Raw genomic sequence first — 23,059 nt, 5'->3', positions numbered from 1 at the left:
TCGGGGGAAAAAAAAAAGGAAAAAAGAAAAGAAAAGGTAGTTTGGCCTAAAATAGTTCCTATGAAAGGGTTTATTCTAAAAGTAACTAAAGTTCAAAGATAAATAAAGTTCATGAAGTTCATAAATAATACTCTCACCATATACTTTTGCACTCACTCGACTCCTGAATGTAGGATAATTTTTCTGGGAAGGAATTTCTTTCTTTCCATAGCTCAAACTCCAGATTTGGATCAGAGTTATAGGAGAAGGGAGAAAATAGTGATTATGTAAGGAGTAAAAATGGGCAAATAAATGCAGAGAGGAACATGAGTCATGTGGAAGAGAGCCCGTGTGGGGAAGTGGTTAAAGCCAGTAAGGAGCTCCAAAGATTTTTCAGATAGAAGTTTAATATCCTTTACTGACTGACACATACAAAGGACACCAACATAGATGTGCTACACGGTAATCCAAATGTTTATTGAAAGAATTCCCTCTGTTCATGAGGAAAGGGAGTGGCAAAAGAATCAATATCTGAATTCAGTAAGTTCAGTCTACTAGCCCCACATTTTTTCCCATTTTCATCAGTATTCTTCCAAATCCTTTTTTCCCTATGCCTAAACTACTATTCTGCTTCTTTCCAACTACCCCAGTTCCTTGGCATCTCCTTCTCTCCTGAGGAAACAAAGCACACCTTGACCTATGAACTGCTTCTATTTTTACTCTATCCTGGTTTCCCTCTTCTCTCTGATACCAAACACTTCAAGGGGCTCCCACAGCTTCCCTACATGGGCTCTCTTCCACATGACTCAGGTTCCTCTCTGCATTTATTTGCCCACTTTTACTTCTTACATAATTACTATTTTCTTCCTTCTCCTATAACTCTGATCCAAATCTGGAGTTTGAGATATGGAAAGAAATTCCTTCCCAGAAAAATTATATTACATTTAGGAGTCGAATGAGTGCATATGTATACATGAGAGTGGTCTGTGTTGGGTCTGTGTTGGGTGGTTGCAGGTAAGGTATAAATTACAGAAGCAGATTAAGGAAGAAAAGTAAGAACATGTATAGAAGAATCAGAGAGACATCAAGAAAAGCAGAAAGAATGGACATTCTTTTCACACTCTCTTCCCCATCCTCTAAGGCAAGGCTCGCCAACTAGGGCTGTGGGCCACATCTGACCTGCTCACCTATTCTTGTCAATCAAGTGGTATGGCAAGAGTCCTGCTCCTTCATTTACACACTGCCTGTGGCTGCCTTAGCACTAGAAAGGCAGTGGTAGTAAGGACAGAGACTGCACAGCCCACAGATATTTAGGTCTGCTATAGAAACAGTATTTTAATTCCGAGGTCAGCAAATTCATCCACTTCTTAAATGCTAGACCTGTAGGCCTTATACTTTTCAGGTAAATTCACAGGCAGACTCTAAAACTTGTGGGCAAAATTACGATGAAAAACAAGTTTATTCGAATTGTCTCAAAGTATCTTCCCACAAAATACTTCTTACAAAGTGAAGATAGTAACTTCACAGTGGAGAAACCTAGCTAATATCATTCTAGCCCGATTAACAACATTAATACAATCAGTAATAGGACATACTGACAATATGTAGCTCCTTATTTAATACCAAGAATCTCCCTCTTTAAATGTTTAGCTTTAAATATTTAAAAAAAAAAAAAGAGTACTTTGATAGGTTTCTAAGTTTCCAGAAGGATGGGCTTTTGACATTTTTGTTCTTGTTGGAAATGTCTAGTTCTACTGTAGTGTGATCAGATAGTATAATACTTGTGCTTTATGGGTCTACTTATATGCTTTCCTGATGACCTAATAACTGATCAATTTTTATTAATGTTCCAGAGGCACTTGAGCAGAAGGCACAAGCTCTATTATCAGGGTGTAGAGTTAAAGATCTATCTTATTAATCCTATTATTTATCTATTTCTTATTCTTTGTTCACTTGATCTGTCTTGTACTGAGTTACATATTAGGATCTCCAATTACTCGTGTGTTTCTAGCTATGCCTCCCTGGATCCTCTGTAGTTTTTGCTTCCTAAAGGTGACTTACGGGATTCTCAGGACTAAATATTAATAAACACCATATTAAAGGGGCACCTGGGTGGCTTAGTCAGTTAAGCGTCTGCCTTTGGCTTGGGTCATGATCCCAGGGTCCTGGGATCAAGTCCCACATTGGGCTCGGGTCATGATCCCAGGGTCCTGGGATCAAGTCCCACAGGAAGCCTGCTTCCTCCCCTCCCACTCCTCCTGCTTGTGTTTCCTCTCTCACTGTGTCTCTGTTAAATAAGTAAGTAAAAATCTTTAAAAAAAAAAATGCTCTTGGTCCCACTTTCTTATTTCACCTTGCCACTGAGTTTCTCAGGTTTCAATGGTATTGTCCTTTAGGGACTCGAACAAGTGCTATCCCTTGTCTGCATTCCATTTGCACTACTTTCTCTCTAGTCCTTTTAAATGTTTTTTTGTTGTTGTTGTTGGGGGGAGAAGGGGTAGAAGGTGAGAGAGAACCTTCTTTTTTTTAAAAGGTTTTATTTATTTATTTATTTATTTGAGAGAGAGAGAGAGAGAGAGAGAGATCACAAGCAGGCAGAGAGGCAGACAGAGAGAAAGGGGAAAGCAAGGCTCCCCGCTGAGCAGAGAGCCCTATTCCGGGCTCGATCCCAGGACCCTGAGATCATGACCTGAGCTGAAGGCAGAGGCTTAACCAGGTGCCCTGGTGAGAGAGAATCTTAAGCAGACTTCACACTAAGTGTGGAGGTGGATACAGGGCTCAATCTCACCACCCAGAGATCATGACCTGAGTTGAAATCAAGAGTTAGACACTTAAAGGACTGGGCCACCCAGGCACCCCTTTAGTCCTTCTACATTCTCTTAGGACTTTTTTCCCCCTTCTGCCTTTATTCAATGCCCTTAATTAAATTTTCATTTGCGTCTACTCTCCTTTGTGCAACTTTATAATTTTTTCACTTCTAAGACATCTTTTTCTTCCATTTCTTTCCTGACCTCAATCAACTCTCATTTCTTCCTTTCTCTTCTCCTTTTCCTTTCTCTCCCATCCCCCTCTACCTTGTAGTCTATTTCTGTTCTTAGTTTTTAACTTTCTCATTCAAGGTAGTTGTCTTTATCTTTGAATGCACAAGTATATTTGCTTCCATTTGGGGTTTATTTTATAGTTTTCTTCTTCTTCATGGCTACTTCTCTGAGGGGAAATTTCCTTAGCATGAATTAGATTTTCTCTTCTGATTTTTTTCAGTAACACTGTATGGATCTTTGAAATCTTTTACTTCAAATCTGTTCATTTTTGTGGTATTAGAGTATTTCATGAGATTCGAAGTTTAATTAGTGCCCTCTTCTGTCAATGTGGCAAAGTCCAAACAATTTAGGGGATTTTTATGGTCAGAAAGACATAGTATCCTCTGATTTCATAGTTCTCCCTTTTGTAGGCTGTTAAATTTTACTTCCCCTTTGCCCTTCTGTAATTATTGATATACTGCCTTCAACTTGAAATTCATCTTTTTTGCCAGTTCTATGAAAGTAGATCTGAGCCCTTTAGCTATTTTCCTTTGCCAGCTAGCCCTGGAGCTCTGTCAGTAGAGGGCACTGGAGAGACAATGCAGGAGGAGAGTGCTCTGCTGTGGGTTCCAGTGTCCCACTTGGGTAGTCTCTCCAGTGCGTGTGGCTCTCCCTGGCACAAGGATCCTGCCACATCCCAGCATCTTCAGCACCTGTCTCTTGCAGCACAAAGACCGCAGCAACCAACAGCTTCCCTGAGCAATTCCCACTATCTAGAAGAAAGTAAATAGCCTTCTCTGCCACCCCAGAGAATAGATTTCCATTAAGTTCCAGAGGGCAGATTTTCAGCAAATTCTACCAGGCATCAGAGTGACTTCCCTGCCATCCAGTAAGCAACAGACATATGCTCTCCAACAAGGTCAGGACTCAGCCCTGGGGCTGGTGGGGCTCTGTCTTGAGATGCTTAATCTCAGCCCCTAAAGTAGGAGCTTTACTTGGTATTTGCTATTCCTGTCTTCTCTACTTCCTATTAGTCTATCCCACATTACTCCAGTTCTGTATTATAGCTACTAATTCCTTGTATCATCTTCCCCTGTTCAAATTACTATGCAGTTTCTCTCTCCTGATTGGATCCAAAACATAAATGTTTTTTCCTTTACTGCTCAACTGATAAAAGGCATTTTCTCCTTCCTTTTTTCTTCTTTCTTTCTTCCATAAGCTGTATGTTTTGAATCATGCCTATTTTTACCTCTCTGTCTACCTGAACACTTTCTAGTAATTACATTTGTAGGATGGGATTAGTTTTTCTGGTGTTGGCTTAAAATCAACCTTAAGTCCTATTTCAAATTCTCTTCCTCTGCACGGTTTTTATTGATCTGCCTTTTAAAGCCTTGGGGAAGAGTTGAGTGAGGCGGGAGCGCGAGAGAGTTGGTGGTTTTGGTTTCTCTTTTTACTTATTTTGGAGTTTAGGCTAGGTATCCTTTATCTTCAAATTATGTTGAGGATGTGGTTTTTGCATAGTTTTACTTCTTCTTTCTCATTATTGCTTTATTTTAGGAGAAAAAATTGGGAGATGGGAACTTAAACTGTCTTCACTGACTTCAGTTACCCTGAACTCCTTATCATCTGGATTTCTACAAGTTTGAGACTCACCTACTTCTAACAACAATCAAAGGAGAAGGAGAACAAAGGTATGAAAACAAGAATCAAAATTTTAGAAAGGCTCTAGCTCTGTTGCTAGTATTTACTTAGTGTTGGATGATTCACTCAGCTAGTGTTAGGAGTATCTCATGTGTTTGTTTGTTTTTTAAAAGATTTTATTTATTTATTTTAACGAGTACTTTAAACAAATCTTTGTGATGATTCTAATCTAGCTAGTCAGGGCCCCTCACTTAAGAACTCTTAGACTAGCTAATCAAGGATATCATACCTAGTTAAACAAGTCCATGTAAGCTTTTCTGATTCAATAAGCTCTAGTGATCCCAATTTTCAATATAAAATCAAACAATGGATTAGTGATAAACTTCCCCAATTATAAGATGATTTTCCCTAATTACTTTTTTTCTTTGTTTCCCAAACATTTTAAAGCAACCAGAGCAGGCAAAAACGGATGGGGGGGGGGGGGTGGAGAACGACCCCCCCCCATCTATTTAATAACAAACAAAAGCAACTGTATTTAATGCATGAAGAGAAGAAAACAAACACAAGATGATAGAAATACATCATAATCTGTTCCTAATATACTTTGTAAACTAAATCACTTTCATAGAGAACAAGCTACATTTTTTGTTCATATTAAACTTAAACACAGTACAGTTAGGTGCAACTGTGGCTCATTCTTTCCAGGTCCCATATATTCTTTAGAAGTAAATGCAAACTGGGATGCCTGGGTAGCTCAGTTGGTTAAGCACTGGACTCTTAATTTTCAGCTCAGGTCATGCTCTCAGGGTCATGGGATAGAGCCCTGCTATGGGCTCAGTGGGCAGTCCACTTGGGATTCTGTCTATCTCTATCTGTCTACCCCTCCCCTGGCTCTCTCTCTCTCTCTCAAGTAAATAAATCTTAAAAAAAAAAAAGTAAATGCAAACAATTCCTTCTCATTTTGAAAAGCCACTGTAAATCTGACATCAAGAAATCATACAAGCTTGAAGCTCCCATTTCAAAGTATGATCTATAAATATTTTCTAAGAAAAGTAAATGTGAACAAAGACATATATAAAAGCAATGTTAATGCAAAGAAATTCATAGGCTTTCTCCTCTGTCTCAGCACTTTGTCATCTGAAGGATCTGGAGGAAATAACAGACGTCTCTACGAACACAGTGCACCTAAGAAATCCACTGCTAAATAATCTGCATGGGACATACCCGATGGCCGCGGGGGTCAGGCGGGTGTGCAGCTGAGGGGTGGTAGAAGTAGTAGTAGTGGTCAGGGAGCCATCTGTTCCAGTCTTCTCCCAGTCAAAAGGATCACTCTCAATTACTCCAAAGGTCTTGATGCTATTGTCAAACACGGATGTCAGAAGCTATACCATAAAGAAAAAAACTAGAGTAAGGTAATAATCAGCATTGTCATTTTATTCTTTAAGAGAAAGCTGCCATGTTCACAAAGTAGTTTTGTAGGGGATTTTAAAAAAACCCCAGATGGTACAAATAGGGGAATTTGAAAAAGGACTATATGTGGATGATGATATTGAATTAATACTGATTTTTCTCAGCTAAGGTACTGGTTTGTAGTTATGTAGGAGAATATCTTTGTTTTTATAAGATATATAATGAAGCATCTTATCTAAAACCTACTTTCAGATGGTGTGGCAAAAGGAAGTTTGTGTTGGGGGCGCCTGGGTGGCTCAGTGGGTTAAAGCCTCTGCCTTCGGCTCAGGTCATGATCTCAGGGTCCTGGGAACAAGCCCCACATCGGGCTCTCTGCTCCTCAGAGAGCCTGCTTCCTTCTCTCTCTCTGCCTGCCTCTCTGCCTACTTGTAGTCTCTGATGTCAAATAAATAAATAAAATCTTAAAAAAAAAAAAAGGAAGTTTGTGTTGTATGTGAAAGATATGTATGTATTCAGTTTTAACCATTTAATAATTTTTTTTGTCAAAAAGGAGTTATTTTTATATGGTTCGGCTTAAATAAGTGATCAATGTTAACAGCTGTTATATCTAGATTAAGGGGTCTATAGAAGTTCATTGGGCTTTCTTACAGTTCTGAGGGGATTGAAAAATTCTTCAGCTGTATGTAGTATGGGTGTATGTACATATTATCACAAAGAACTCTGCCACTTTATTTGGTTTATATTAAATATTTCATTTTTTGTCTTTTTTTAAAAGATTTTTTTAAAGTAATCTCTCCACCTAACATGGGGCTTGAACTCACAACCCCAAAATCAAGAGTTGCATGCTCTAAGACTGAGCCAGCCAGGTGCCCCTCATTTTCTTGCCTTCAAATTCTAAAATTCATATTGCATGGAACACTGGGTGTTATACACAAACAATGAATCAAGGAACACTATTATCAAAAACTAATGATGTACCGTATGGTGACTAACATAGCATAATAAAAAAATAAAATTAATTCCAAACTCTGATGTGATGTAGATAATGATCTCACAAAAACTGCCCTCTACTGTTACTGATTTTTAATTTTATGATTATAGCTTCATTCTCTCCTCATCGTTTCTCTTACCCTATTAGTATCCAAGAATAAATAATAATTTAGATTTCTGTCCTGAGCCATTGGGTAATAAATGGTGGTGTCATTTACTGAAATGGAAAGCAGAGTTTGAGGACTAGGACACTGAGAGTTTTTAGGGAGTTTAGGGAGAAAAGGGTATACTACAAACTTGAGAGTCATCAGCATATAGACATGAATAGGTATTATTTAAAGCAATAGGACTGGATATCACCTAAGGAGAGTAGGTAGCAAAGAGGTCCAAGGGCAAAGGTCTAAGGCACTCCAACATTTAGTTAGAAAGAAGACTTACTAAAGCAAAGCAAGGAGAAGTGGCTAGTGAGACAGAAAAACCAAGTGTGTGTAGTTTCAGAGGCTTACCGAAGAGAACATCTGAACAAGATGGCCAAATGCTATCAATTGTAAATTGTAAAAGTTATTTCTGATTATTTAGTTGGTTTCTCTCTTTTACCGAGACTGGAAGCTCCGAGAGGCTGGCACTTGTCTGATCTTGTTCGTCCTAATATCTAACACAGTAGCTTATATATGAATGCAGTATTTTGATTTATAAAAAATAAGTTTGGTCAACTGCATAACCAAAATATATTTTTTATATATATTTGGTATTTGTCCACAGTTGCTGGGTCACAGGTCCCCAAACACTTAAAATTTCCTGAGAGAAAAGAATAGGAGTATCTTTTATTATAATAGTTGATCTGTAGTCCCAAGTTCCTGAAACCATGTCAGAGCCATAAAGGTAAAATGGCTCGCTTTTTATCCGGAACAAGCCCCTTTCCACCACCACTGAGTTTTTGTTAATACGGTGACTTTTGGAAAGCACCTATGGATAGGGGCTGGTTACCAGAGGAACCAACCCTGTGATTAGCGAGTTGAAACTTTCCTATCCCATGGCATCCATTAAAGAGGAGAGGGGCTAGAAGATGAATCAATCACCAATGGCGAATGATTTAATCAATTGTGCCTACATAAAGAAGCCGCCACAAAACCCCAAAAGGATGGGTTTTGGAGAGCTCCTGGTTGGTGAACATAATGGAGGTGCTGAGAGTGATGCCCTCGGAGAGGGCTTGGAGGCTCCAAACCCTTTCCTCATACCTTGCCCTATGCGTCTTCTCTATCTGGCTGTTTTGAAATTATACCCTTTGTAATGAACCAGTAATCTGGTGAGAAAACTGGTTTCTCAAGTCCTGAGTGCTCTTCTAGGAAGTTAATCAAACCCAAAGAAGGGGTTGTAGGGACCTCTGAATTATAGTGATAGGTCAGTCAGAAGTACAGGTGACAACCAGGACTTGGGATCGAAATCTGAAGCGGAGGGTGGTTTTCTGGGATTGAGTCCTTAACCTGTGGAATTTGATGCCATTTATCTCTGGATGGATAGTGTCAAAAGTGAGTTGAATTGCAGGAAACCCAGCTGGTGCCCAGAGAATTGCCTGGTGATGATGGCAGGGAACCTATGTAAGAATTATAAGTGCAGAACCTTTAGTGACTCTAAAAACATTTTGAGAACAAACACTTGTGAGAATATCTATTGCAAGATTCCCGGAAAAAAAAAATAAATGGAGAAAAGGAAACTAAAAAGATCAAAGGAATTGGAAAAGGCATGGTTACAAAACCTGGGAATTTCTGTTCTGGTCATATTTTTGTTGACTTAAGTTACCTATATTATAGCATAGATTTCCCTAAATTGTCAAAGTTAGAGGGCTACAGAAAACACACAAGAAAGGAGGATGGATTAAGACCCAGCATATGGGGATAAAAGTCGCAGATCTTGAAGTCCTCTCTCCTGACTCTGGAAATGGAGGTTCTTGCAGAGTGGGCTGCATGCCTCCTGAAAGATGAGTCCCTACCCAGGAGGCAGCACCTGCCTTGCTGTGTGAGCACTTAGACTGCTGCCACTAAATGCACTGCCCAGACTGGACTGCCAAGGGAATGATCCTAAGCAGTTTATATGCCAGATGTCCTTTTACTATGAATTATTTTCTTACATTTACCATAGTATTAGCGTATGTCTTAGAAATTGTAGCATAAGCCGCTGGGCCTCAGATAAAAAAAGTTTGTTACTAAGATGGTGGTAAAGGAGACCAGCAGCAGAAGGCAGAAATATGGAAGGCACAGAACAAAAGAAACAGAGAGACACTCCCTGGCCCTCTAATTTATGGGAGGTTTCCCCTTGTTTCTAGCTCAAACTCTGATTGTTTTGTTTCCCTAACAGCCCAGCTATGCCTTCGGAGAAATTTAACTCCAGTGTCATCAGAGTCAGGGGAATCCTAAAACAGCTAAGTCCCCTGAAGCAAGAGGCAAGCCTGCTGCATTCTGATGTAACCTCTGTTTAAAGTCCCATTCCTAAAACTAGAAAGAGATTAACAGGATTAATAAGAAGCTTGGTCAGCTGTGGATTTCCTCTCTATTGTATCCTCTGATTTCAGCAATGTTGTGGCACACTGTATGAACTGGCTGCTCGACACATTTTAGTTTCAGGCTCCCACCATTGTGGATATTTATGGGTTTTATTAGTCTTCTCAACTTGCTAAACAACGCTTAACATAACTGGGACACTCTAATAAAGATACTTTTATGTTCTTATGTCAGGATCACATGATTCTACTAATTGCTGACAAAGATTTCAAATAATTCTTCATATAACTTTTTAGTTCTTTCTCTGCATTTTTATGAACCAGTCATGTTAGTATTTATTTCACAGTGGCTGCTCTATTTGTGGCCACCTCTCCAAAGAAGTCAAGATGGTGAAAAACGAACAGAGCTTCGGCTTTTTTGAATGAGCCAGAAATTGGGTTCAGGCACCACTTCCAGCAGCACGAGTTTTCCCAGGCAACGGGTCTAAACTAAATCTCCATAAAATGGGAATAATAACACTACCCCACTACTACTGTGACACTGCTGGGTATCCTTACTGTGACAATAATGTGCAAAGGCAACCAAGGGTTCTTCTTTATCCAATCTGATGCTATCTTAGTTTCCTATTAACTAGTAACTGTGTCACCTACCAGTGTAGTCTACGGGTGGAATTCAAGGTTAAGATCTTCCTACACACTCTTCAGAGACATGTGCCTTTCTCAAAACACTTTAAAAAGGATTGTTTAAATTATAAGGTCGCCACAACAGAACTGAATGTTTCTAATCACTACCTACATTTCTGAAACTGTTGGTCTAGCTTTTTCTTTTTTTTAACTTTTAATCTAAAATAAAGATTCATAGAAAATTACAAAAATAGTACAGAGAGGGTGCCTGGGTGGCTTAGTGGGTTAAGCCATTGCCTTTGGCTCAGGTCATGATCTCAGGGTCCAGGGATCGAGTCCCACGTCGGGCTCTCTGCTCAGCAGGGAGCCTGCTTCCCTCTCTCTCTCTCTCTCTCTCTCTCTGCCTGCCTCTCTGCCTACTTGTGATCTCTGTCAAATAAATAAATAAAATCTTAAAAAAAAAATAGTACAGAGAAGTCCTCTTCACCCGGTATGCTCCAATAGTAACACCTTGAACAGCTAGACTACAGTATCAAAACCAGGAACGTGACGTGGGTACAATCCACAGAGCTTATCAAATTTCACCAGTTTTACATGCCCTCATGTGCGTATGTGTGTGTCTCCGTGTGGATGTGTATAAATCCATAGAATTTTATTGACCTGAGGAGATTCGTGGCCCAGCATCTTTTTTTCTCCTATGGTTGCTATACTGTTTCAGAATCTAATAATAAAAACGTTTACGTAATAAGATTTCTGTTTCAATCTCGGCTAAAATTCTGATAGCTTCACCTAGTTTAGTTTAACAGATAGAAAACAGTATTCATGCACTGACAAATTGATTTTTCTTAGATTTCCTTAGTAGGAGACTGTTAGGCAAACTAGGATTCAGTTCAATTTTCCTAACATTTGTTGAAAATTTAGGTGCCAGGCACAGTGCAAGGACAGTGTGGGATAAAAAAAAGAAGACATGGTTATACTTCCAGGACTTAAAAGCCAGCTGGGAAGACACCCTTGTACATAAATACAAAGTACTGATAAACTTGGATATCATTTCCCAAAACACCATAACACTTTCCAAAAGCAAGTGTCATCCATTATTCTAATTGAGACATGAATAAAAGATTCCTGGTAAAGAGCAAAACAGCTCCTCTCTCTACATCTGCTGTCAGAGCAAGCAATAGCAGGCTACTGGATGAGGTATTAGCCATGTGCAACTTATTGTTTTTTTTAAGGTTTTATTTATTTATTTGACAGAGAGAGAGAGGGAGAGCACAAGCATGGGGAGCAGCAGGCAGAGGGAGAAGCAAACTCCCCACTGAGCAGGGAGCCCGATGCAGGACTCGATCCCAGGACCCTAGGAGCATAACCTGAGCCAAAAGCAGACACCTAACTGACTCAGCCACCCAGGCACCCCTCACAATAGTCTTCTTTAGATTATAGACATAACTAAGTGGTGAATGTGAAAAAAAAAATTTCTATTTGCTCAACTCTTCTACTCCTGTGCAAACTCGATCAACAAAAAGATTTTTGTACCTAAGGTGGGAAAGTTGGAACATTTTCCAGCTCTTCCTGAATCTAGTATTATAGCTTTCATTTCATTATTTTAAGGAATATGAGCTCTGTGCATTTCAGAAATACCTATGAAATGTAAATATAAGAACACACTCCAAAACATCTTGTATTTTCTCCATTTGTAAGTCTCTAGTTATTAACACAAATTGCCACATAGGAAAGAAGGTGATAAGCTCACCTACTTAAGGTCTCTAAGGACCCAAGACTATATGCTGTCTCTCTGCTTTATATCCTGTTTATATTTACACAAAAGCAGCCATTTCGCACAGGAATAGTTAATATATATGAATAAGTTCACTGTGCTTTGATGGTCTTTTGACTGGGCAAACTGACAATGTTATAGAATGTAAAACTTTCTTTAATAGTAAAGTCTATGTGTTGTAATTTGCAGGTAAAAATGATAAACTAATACATCACTTTTACAGGCACAGCTCAGAGATACTACAGGCTGGGTTCCAGACCACCACAATAAGGCAAATATTGCAATAAAGTGAGTCAAATGACTTTTTTGGTGTCCCAGTGCATATAAAAATTATGTTTACACTATACCAAACAATAGTATTAAGTGTACAATAGTATTATGTCTAAGAAAACAATATACATGCCTTAATTGAAAATACTTTATTGCTAAAAGATCCTAACCATCTGGGACGCCTGGGTGGCTCAGTTGGTTGAGCGGCTGCCTTCGGCTCGGGTCATGGTCCCAGCGTCCTGGGATCGAGTCCCACATCGGGCTTCTTGCTCGGCGGGGAGCCTGCTTCTCCCTCTGCCTCTGCCTGCCATTCTGTCTGCCTGTGCTCGCTCTCTCCCCCTCTGTCTCTCTGATAAATAAATAAAATCTTTAAAAAAAAAAAAAGAAAGAAAGATCCTATCCATCGCCTCAGCTTTCATTAATTAAGTGTAATCTTTTTGCTGCTAGAGGGTCTTGCCTCAATGCTGATGGCTGCTGACAACCCAGGGTGGTTGCTGGTAAACAAAAGGGGTGGCTGTAACAATTTCTTAAGATAAGGCAATAACGACTCTGCCACAGTGATTGACTATTCCTTTCACAAGTGATTTCTCTGTTCCACATGACGCTGTTTGACAGCATTTTACCTACAGAACTTCTTTCAAAACTGGAGTCAAGCCTCTCAAACTCTGCCACAGCTTTATCAGCTAAGTTTATGGAATAGTCTAAGTCACTTGTAGTCATTTCAATAATCTTCAGAGCATCTTCCCCAGGAGTGGATTCCATCTCAAGAAGCTATTTTCTCTGCTCAGCCATAGAAGCAACTGGTCATCCATTACAGTTTTATCATGAGCTGGCAGCAACTCAGTCATATCTTCAGGCTCTACTTCTTATTCTAGTTCTCCTGTTATTCCCACCACATCTCCAGTTAGTTCCTCCATTGAAGTCTTAAAGCCCTCAAAGTCATCCAAGAGGTTGAGAAGTTCTTCCAGACTCCTCTGTTAGTGATAATATTTTTACTTCTTCCCAAGAATCACTAATGTTCTTAATGACATCTAGAATGGTAAATCCTTTCCAGAAAGTTTTCAATTTAGTTTGCCCAGAGTTATCAGAGGAATCACTATCTACAGCAGCAACTGCCTTACAAAATTTCTTATTTCTTAAACAGTGAGACTTGAAAGTTGAAATGACATCTTAACCCATGGCTGCAGAATGGAGGTAGTGGTAAGCAGGCATGAAAACAACATTAATCTCATTGTACATCTCCAACAGAGCTCTTGGGTGACCAGGTGCATGGTCAGCGCGCACTCATGTTTTGAAAGGAATCTTTTTTTTTTTTTTTTTTCTGATCAGTAGGTCCTAACAGTGGGCTTAAAATATTCAGTAAACCATGTTGTAAACAGATGTGCTGTCATCTGGGTATTGTTGTCCCATTTAGAGAGCACAGGCAGAGTAGATTTAGCATAATTTTTAAGGGCCCTAAGATTTTCAGAATGGTAAATGATCACTGGTTTCAGCTTCAAGTCACCGGCGACAGTAACTTCTAACCAGAGAGTCAATCTGTCCCTTGAAGCTTTGAAGCCAGGCATTGACTTCTCCTATCTAGCTATGAAAATCCTAGATGACTTTTCTTCCAATAGAAGGCTGTTTTGTCTACACTGAAAATCTGTTGTTTAGTGTAGCAGCCACCTTCAGAAGCTAGATCTTCTGGATAACTTGCTGCCTCACCTTGTACTTTTGTGTTACAATGAAGGCTTTTCCTTAAACTTCATGAACCAACCTCTGCTAGCTTCAAACTTTTCTTTGGAAACTTCCTAATCTCTCTCAGCCTTTGCAGAATTCAAGAGCCAGGACCTTGTTCTGGATTAGTCTTTGGCTTCAGGGAATGCTGTGGCTGGTCTGATTTTCTATTAAGACCACTAAAAGGGGTGCCTGGGTGGCTCAGTGGGTTAAGCCTCTCTGCCTTTGGCTCAGGTCCTGATCTCAAGGTCCTTGGATCAAGCCCTGCATCGGGCTCTCTGCTCAGTGGGGAGCTGCTTCCTCCTCTCTCTCTCTCTCTCTCTCTCTGCCTGCCTCTCTGCCTTCTTGTGAGCTCTCTCTGTCAAATAAATAAAATCTTAAAAAAAAAAAAAAGACCACTAAAACTTTCTCCATATCAGCAATAAGGCTGTTTTGCTTTCTAATCACTCATATGTTCACTAGAGTAGCATTTCTAATTTCCTTCAAGAACTTAACCATTTGCATTCACAACTTGACTAACTTAGGCAGAAGAGGCCTAGCTATCAGCCTATCTTGGCTTTTGGCAGGCCTTCCTCACTAAGTTTAATCATTTCTAGAAAGCTTTTGATTTAATGTGATAGACATGAAACTCTTATTTTCACTTGAACACTTAGAGGTCACTGTAGGATTATTAACTGACCTAATTTCAAGATTATTGTGTTTCAAGGGATAAGGAGGCTGAAGAAGAGGGAGAGATGGGAAATGGCTGGTCAGTGGAGCAGTGAGAACGCACACAACATTTATAGATTAAGTTTTTCATTACATGGGTAGGGTTCATGGCACCCCAAGACAATTATAGTAGTAAACATCAAAGATCACTGATTAGAGATCACTATACAAATGTAACAATAACAAAAAAGTTTGAAATATTTCAAAAACTATCAAAATGTGACACAGAAACATGAAATAAGTAAATGCTGTGGAAAAAATGGTGCTGATGGACTCGCCCAATGCAAGGTTGCCACAATCTGTAAAAAACGCAACATGTGCAAAGTGCAATGAAATGATGTATGCCTGTTTTAACCTATGTGTGGCTTCATTTATGTCTTCAGAGGTAGTAATTATTTTGCATTAAGCTCCAACTTCTCCCTGAAAGCAACAGAATCTTCTGAAATATATAGTTGGTTGGGGTTAAGGGTGCAATTTGCGGTAAACCTACTCAAGGCCTTATGAATGGACACCCTAAGGAAATGATTCACTGACCACAGATAAAATGGAGCCAATAATCTTCACTGACTTTGTTCCATAGCATATTAACATATGATATTACAGCCCTTAAGCCCTTAACAGATACATTACCCAGCTGGATATTTCCTTCTGATCAACAAATTAGCTACAGGATTTACATAATTTGGACTATCAGCAGTTCTATACACCAAATGAATCACAGCAGGAACAGTAAAATCTGTTCAATAATAAAGAAACCTAAAACTCTAATGAAGTATGCCCACCCAGAATGGAGGAAACACACAGACACAGACACACACAGATACACAAACAGACACACACAAACATTGTCCTCATCAGTCAATTTTACCACATTTCTCAGGATGTATTAAAATATCATTGTAGGGACCTTCCATACTGATTTACAATATAAAATAAGTGAAGATAAAGACTAAATGAGAGAAGAATTAACCCACAGAACTCATAAAGATGATTACCTGGTAGTCTGGTTTTGTAAAATAATCCAAAGAGGAGATGTGATCCAAAAAGATGCTGAATTCTGGAGGGAGATGTTTCAACATAAGCCTGTGGTCATACCTCTCCTTAATAGAACCTACTTGCTCCTGGGAAGTAAAGAGAAGAAGAACCAAAGTCAATTTGTCTTGGCAGCTACACATTAACAACCTCTCAGTAACAGTCTCAAGGGTATGTACTAGAGAATGAGATAGTGAGTAATTAAGTATAAAGCAAGATCTGAGCTCCGACTAATAGCTTAATGTACATTGCTTTATGGGGGAAGGGAAGACTGTAATGGATAACCAAAAGGGTAACACAAGAGTTCTGCATCAGTGAACGGACAGTGTGCCAAAATAAAGAGTTGGTCTTCAATCTAGTATATACTTTTTTTTTTTTTTTTTTTTTTTTTTTTAAAGATTTTATTTGACAGACAGAGATTACAAGTAGGCAGAGAGAGAGGAAGGGAAGCAGGCTCCCCGCTGAGCAGAGAGCCCGATGCGGGCCTCGATCCCAGGACCCTGAGATCATGACCTGAGCCGAAGGCAGCGGCTTAACCCACTGAGCCACCCAGGCGCCCTAGTATATACTTTTTTAATCAACACCTGTTTACAGTTTCCAAATTAAACAAAATAATGTAACAATTAAAATTTAAAAGCTTACATGACTTATAAAAAGAAAAAAGGAGAACTAGGGAAAAGAAAAGCTCTGAGGGAAAGCTAGAAATCCGATCAAAAGCAATGATTTAGGGGCGCCTGGTTGGCTCAGTGGGTTAAGCCGCTGCCTTCGGCTCAGGTCATGATCTCAGGTTCCTTGGATCGAGCCCCCCATCAGGCTCTCTGCTTAGCAGGAAGCCTGCTTCCCCACTCTCTCTCTGCCTGCCTTTCTGCCTACTTGTGATCTCTGTCTGTCAAATAAATAAATAAAATCTTAAAAAAAAATAAAAAGCAATGATTTAACAGATCCTTAAATGAGTATTCTTCATGTATGTAGAAAAAAATCATAACATTAATTATATTTTTAATATCAGCTTAATTTTAGTTATTTTATGTAAGTATATTCTCATCCATTATGTCTACCCGGGAGAAAATTTCCAAAATTACCTTGTCCTTTATTTTTCTCCAAGGCAGCTGACCAACCACAAACTCCACCAACATGTAGAATAAGGACCAAAGGTCATCATGTCTTCCCATTTCCTTTATAAGCCAAACAGAATTCAGTCACATTATGTAACTACTCCTTTTGAGTATATTACATTGTCTAAGGACTAACCATTATGTTTTGTCTTATTAGGCTTAAAAATTGTAATGTATTTCCCATAAAATCTTCTGGTAAATATATCTACATAGCTATCTATAACAATGTACATATCAGAATAGATATAACAAAATACTTTTTGCTACAAAGAACAACCCAAAACCCAGAAATGCTGGAAATGTAATTAACAGCTCATTAATTAATAAATGGGTTCATTAAGAAGGGAAAGTGGTTGCCAAGAGCTGAGGGAAAGGGGAAGGGCGAATTAGCATTTAACAGGTATGGAGTTTCACTGCTGCAAAATGAAAAAAGTTCCAGGGGCGCCTGGGTGGCTCAGTGGGTCATGCCTTCGGCTGGGCCTCTGCCTTCTGCTCAGGTCATGATCCCAGGGCCCTGGGATCGAGCCCCACATTGGGCTCTCCGCTCAGTGGAAGCCTGTTTCTCTTCCTCTCTCTCTGCCTCCCTCTCTGCCTACTTGTGATCTCTGGCTGTCAAATAAATAAATGAAATCGTTTAAAAAAAAATTAAAAATGTTCTAGAACTCTGTTGCTCACTAATATGAATATACTTAACACTGCTGAACTGTGAGCTTAAAAATGGTTAATGTGGATGGCAGCTACACTGGTGAGCAAAGCATAATATACAGAGTTGTTGTATCACTGTGTTGTACACCAAAAACTATTGTTACACTGTGTGTCAACTATACTAAAAGAAAGAAAGAAAGAGAATGAATGAATATGGCTAACATGGTAAATTTAATGTGATAATGTTTTTTTATCACAATAATAAATAAAGAAAGCAAATTCGAGGAGCCAAAATTAAAGAGAAAGCTGGAAACAAGAGAAGCAAGCTGATGGGGAAGCTTTGGTTTTAGGGGACTCTGTTACAGGTTTTGTCAACCAGGGTTTTAACAGGGAGGAAAGGGACAGCTGTAAAAGCACTGAGCCTACACAAGACAGGAGTTGTAACTGAGACACCTTCTCTTAGGCCCTCACCAAACAGTTTGGACCCTCTCAGGGCTATCTCTACTGGTATATATCTGGTATATACATTATATCTGGTATATACATTATACTACAGTAATTGTTTTTTTCTGTAAAATTTAACCACTATCAAAAGGATAAAGTAAGTAATTAAAAACATTGTCCCCTCCAAAAAAAACACATTGCCCTGAAAATCTGCAGTGACAGACCTGTCCTTCACTCAGATTTGGGGTTTAAATTTATACCACTTGTGTGGTTTGGGAAACAAAATCCAGAAATTTTTTTATGGGTGAATCTGTCCTGTAGTAATGACAAATGCAAATGAAAATCCTCTCAAGATAAAAGCACCTTTAAATTCAGGCCTCAAAGAAGTCCTATAGACTAAGACCCACCAAATATAAGCTGCTTATTCAGAAGTATAAAATACATTAAGAAGCAAGCTATCATAAGCTAATGGCAAGAGAAATTATAGAGCAGAATTAGATATCCAAGAATTCCAGATATGGAATTATAGGATAAAGAATACAAAATTAAAATATTTAAAATGCTTAAGCAACAGGCGCCTAGGTGGCTCAAGTCACTAAGCATCTGCCTTTGGCTCAAGTCATGATCTCAGGGTTCTGGGATTGAGCCCCACATCAGGCTACCTGCTCTGTGGGGAGCCTGCTTCTCCCTCTCCCACTCCCCCTGCTTGTGTTCCCTCTCTCTCCCTCACTCTGTCTCTCTGTGTCAAATAAATAAAGTCTTTTAAAAGAATGCTTAAGCAAAAAATGGAATCAAAGTCATAAGATAGGAACCATACCCTATCTAAAAAAATAAAAAGACCAGTTTGATTTCAAAAAGGACCAAAAAGAACATCGAGAAATTAAAAATTCAATGGCTAGGTTAGAAAGCTGATCAAAAACAGCAAAAAAAAAAAAAAAATTAATTAATTAATTAATGAACAGGAAGACAGATCCGAAGAAATTATCTAGAACACAACACAGAGACACAAGAGAAAATCTGAGAATGAATTTCAGAGGCATGGAAGACAGAACAAGAAGATCTAACATACATCAATTTGAGATATGAAAAAAGAGGTATTAAAAAGAAAGGGGGGAAAGGCAATATTTAAAGAAGAAATGTCTGAGAATCTTCCAGAATCTATGAAAGATGTGAATGTTCAGATTTAGGATGCACAACAAATCCCAAACTGAATAATTATAAAGAAATCCATGTGTAGGCACATTCTAACTTATCTGTAGAACAGCAAAGACAAAAAGCAGATACCTAAAATGTTGAAGAACAAGGATAAATTAAATGCAAAATAACAATGAACAAAGATCCTTTGAATAGCAACCACAGAACCAGAAGACAGAATTTCTTCAAATTACTGAGACAAAACAAATATTAATAAAGGACTGAAATGTAGGACAACAATTTAGTGAACAGAGTTTAAGTAGTTTGAAAAGTCCTATACTGTCTGGGAATCATTCATGTTAAAAGTTGAAGATTAAAGTATCCAAAACAAATGAAATGGAGTATATTTTTACTTTTTTTAAATTTGTGGAGATTTCTAAAAGTAAAAATATATTATCTTTCTACTAGATATTCTAGAAATGCTTATATAGCTATTATGATCTCTGGAAATGTTTATGCTTATCTCAGAAAAAGTGTCCTATTTCAAACATTCCAATGTGGACCAAAATTTTAAACAGAATTAATTAAAAAGCTTAGTAAGTCTAAAGGTTTTTAAGAATGTATCTGGAAAATAAGAGTACTTTCTTTTCAAGACAAAATAACTGACTAGATGCCTTATTTTTTTCTAAGTTTATTTGTTTTTTGGTAATCTCTACACCCAACATGGGGCCCAAACTCACAACCCTGAGATCAAGTCACATGCTCTTCTGACTAAACCAGCCAGGCACGTACCCTAATTGGATGCCACAAATTAATATAACACTGAATCAAACCAAATGAGCTGAAATGCTTGACAGAGTGCTACATTATTCACTGATAAAAATACTTTTCCTATTTTCAATTTATAATCACATTATTAGAAACAAAATTAACTGGAGCATAACATATAAGACCACAGTGTACTCTTCCTACTATAGTTAGCATTAGTCAAATTTTCATTAAATTTCATTATTTTGGCTTCACAGAACAAGAGTAAGGTAAGATGAAGAAAAGATTTCTCTTTATTTTATAAGGGAATGACATGTTAAACTTCTCACCTCCAACCAGGGAAGTTCAAGGATTAAGAATCCACAAAATACCCAACTTTCCTACTCATAATTAAGGTTCAGAATGGGGAAAAAAAAATCAGAGAAGAACAAAAGGAGCAAAGTAAAAAAAAAAAAAAGAGAGAGAGAGAGACTTTAAAATGTTTACCCAAGAGGTATCATTTCCCAGAAAAATTTGAAAGTAGTTTGTACTTGAGATCTTCATGAAAAGAAAAGGTTTAATGGAGAGGGGATACCACAGATTAGATGCATACTACAGATAAAATGATGACCCCTATATTTCAAGGTATTGTAAGTATGATATTCCCTAATAACTTCTTCTTAAGATTAGAATGCAGATGTTTTACTTCTTCAAAATTCTGCATCAGATTTGTTAATACTTATACCTAATTAAGGACACAAGGTTCCCTACACACACATACACACATTCTTAGCTATTATCTTCTCTGGCAAATACACTTTATTTTTTATGTAGCTGTACACATCTATCATCTACTATACATACTATGGTACATTAGTATTACTAACACCTTACTCTCTGCTCCCAAGCACCTTCCATACTTGTGTATCTGATGTAAAAAAGTCAATCTCATTCAAGTAATCAGCATGCTTATATAGATATAATTAGTTCAGATACCTACCCTGTTTCGATGAGCGTTGATTGATGCATAACGAACTGTCCCTCGAAAGCCTGCCACAGCTCGAGGCTACAACACCACCAAGAAAAGAGTAATAAAATGAGCTTCAAATAGCAAAAGACTCAGCACACCCAAACCCATTAAGTAGAAGGGAGAAACATGCATTACTGTCACAATAAAATACTACTTAAATTTCTAATTTTTTTATTGCAAAATTACAGAAAATTAGAGTTATCTCTAAATCATGTTAAAAAACTACTAGCATTTTAATTATCAGGGAGTCCCATTTTTTTGTACCTGCATTTTAAAGTAAAGCAGCATTTATGACAAATTCTGTACAACAAATTTAGAAAACACTAAATACTTTCATATATCCAGAATCATGCCAAGCATTGTAGTATATACACTAATATTCAGGCTCTGATTACATTTAAGCACAGTAAGACCATAAGGAGTCTGCAAGTAAAGATGCCAACCTATGTCTTGGCTATTTCACTCAAACTCAACTTGAAGATGATGGCAACTTATATCCTTCCCTATATGTGCAATTCATATATTCATAAATCAAGTTACTGGGTAACTATTATATGCCAGGTACTAAAATAATCCAAACATGAATAATACATGATCCCACTTCTTGGAGAGCTCAACTTAGAATAAAGTCTAAACTTTTCTTATTTGGCCTACAAGAGTTCCATGATTTGGCACTGGCCTCATTCCCAAACAGATTTACTTACAGTTTCTCCAACTGTGTACCTAGCTTATTCTGCTGTTCTCTCCAGTGAAAAGCCAACACTTTACCTTCAATGGCTTACTCTTCTACCCAACACCAAGCCCTCTGCTCAAATGTCACCTCCTCAGAGAAGCACTCCTTAATCGACCTAATCTAAAATACTACCCACCCCCTTCAATGCCACTCCATTCTTTTTTACTCTGCTTTATTTGTTTCTCATAATACCTTTCCTTACCTAAAATTAATTTTATTTAGACTTTTACTTATTTGTTCACTGCCTATTTTATTTCATTGAAATATAGACTCTGTGATGGCAAGGTCTTAATTTGCTCATTTCACAGACACAGAAACAGGCTCTGAGAAGTAACTAAATTTATCTGAACACACAAAATCAGTAGGTGATAAAACAAGCATCAACCAAGGTCTTCTGACTTAAAATCATACACTGTTTCCACTCTACTGCTTCACAAGGATCAAGTCAGTATCCTAAAGACTCAATATGAAAACTTGACAAACCTGAAAATGACCACAGCCAATAACTTTCATTAGTAGAGGTTTTTCCCCCAGTAACTGTTAATTATCTTCAATTAAGATGTGTTACTGTTATAATCAGAAAAAGAGTATATAATAAATGTTCTTTTAAAAATCTTTACCCACCAGAATCATTCTGGTCACATGTTGTAAGATAGACATTCTATGTGTTCTTCCTTTTCTATGTGTTCTTCCACATATATTTTTGTAATATATGTGTTATCTTTTCAAATTAGTTTTCCATTTATTTCTTGTTTCCTGAAATTCTGTCTTCTCTTTTTAAAAATTTTCATTCCATTTCATTTTGAAATAAGCTCCATGGGGCTTGACCCCACAACCCCAAAATCAAGAGTCACATACTCTACTGACTGAGCCAACCAAGTGCCCTTCTCTTTCCATTTTAATTACTCCTTTTTATTTTTGTCTTAAGATTTAACAATTTTAAAAATATTCTTGGGGCACCTGAGTGGCTCAGAGGGTTAAGGCTCTGCCTTCAGTTCAGGTCATGATGCCAGGATCGTGGGATGGAGCCCCGCCATCCGGCTCTCTGCTAGGCGGGGAACCTGCTCCCCTCCCCCCACCCTCTGCCTACTGCTCTGCTTACTTGTGATCTCTCTCTGCCAAATAAATAAATAAAATCTTCAAAAAAATATTCTTTGTATTTAATGACAACGCTCATTAATCAAAAGTTCCTGTGATATATTTAAATCCCTTTTCTCACCTGACACTCATTGACAATCATAGTCAGTAGATCTCAATATTTTCCTACAATATCACAACTAACAGGAATAGCTAATATTCTCAATCTGATGGAACTTTGAGATCAGAGATTTCTTTTTCAAACAAAGATGTATAAGATTATACACGAAAGCCTACTGTCAACTCTATTCAGTAGATAACATTTCACTGGTTTTACTTTTATTCATTACCTGACAAGAACATTCACTAACAAAAATGTTTTCATAGCATGTACTTTTTTCCAGTTATTTTCACTCCAGTAACTATCAGGATAAAAATCTCCAGAGCTATTACCACACTATGCAATCCAGTCC

General features: G+C 38.1%; 1 protein-coding gene across 4 annotated transcripts in view; it reads right to left on the bottom strand.

The window, feature by feature from the left end:
* The window catches only part of TTBK2 (tau tubulin kinase 2), a 157,972-nt gene that overhangs the window by 27,596 nt on the left and 107,317 nt on the right, over positions 1–23,059 (bottom strand). For all 4 annotated transcript variants that reach the window (XM_082735393.1, XM_082735395.1, XM_082735394.1 and 1 more), the window contains 4 exons: positions 20,747–20,812; positions 16,744–16,836; positions 15,625–15,750; positions 5,865–6,022 (listed from right to left, as the gene is read on the bottom strand). In XM_082735393.1, coding sequence (XP_082591519.1) covers positions 5,865–6,022; positions 15,625–15,750; positions 16,744–16,836; positions 20,747–20,812 — 443 coding nt within the window. The remainder of the gene's footprint in view (positions 1–5,864; positions 6,023–15,624; positions 15,751–16,743; positions 16,837–20,746; positions 20,813–23,059) is intronic.

Source organism: Mustela nivalis, assembly GCF_964662115.1.
Source record: "Mustela nivalis genome assembly, chromosome: 6".
Lineage (NCBI taxonomy): Eukaryota > Metazoa > Chordata > Mammalia > Carnivora > Mustelidae > Mustela > Mustela nivalis.
The sequence above is the reverse complement of the archived record's forward strand: the minus strand, read 5'-3'. Positions and strand labels throughout refer to the sequence as shown.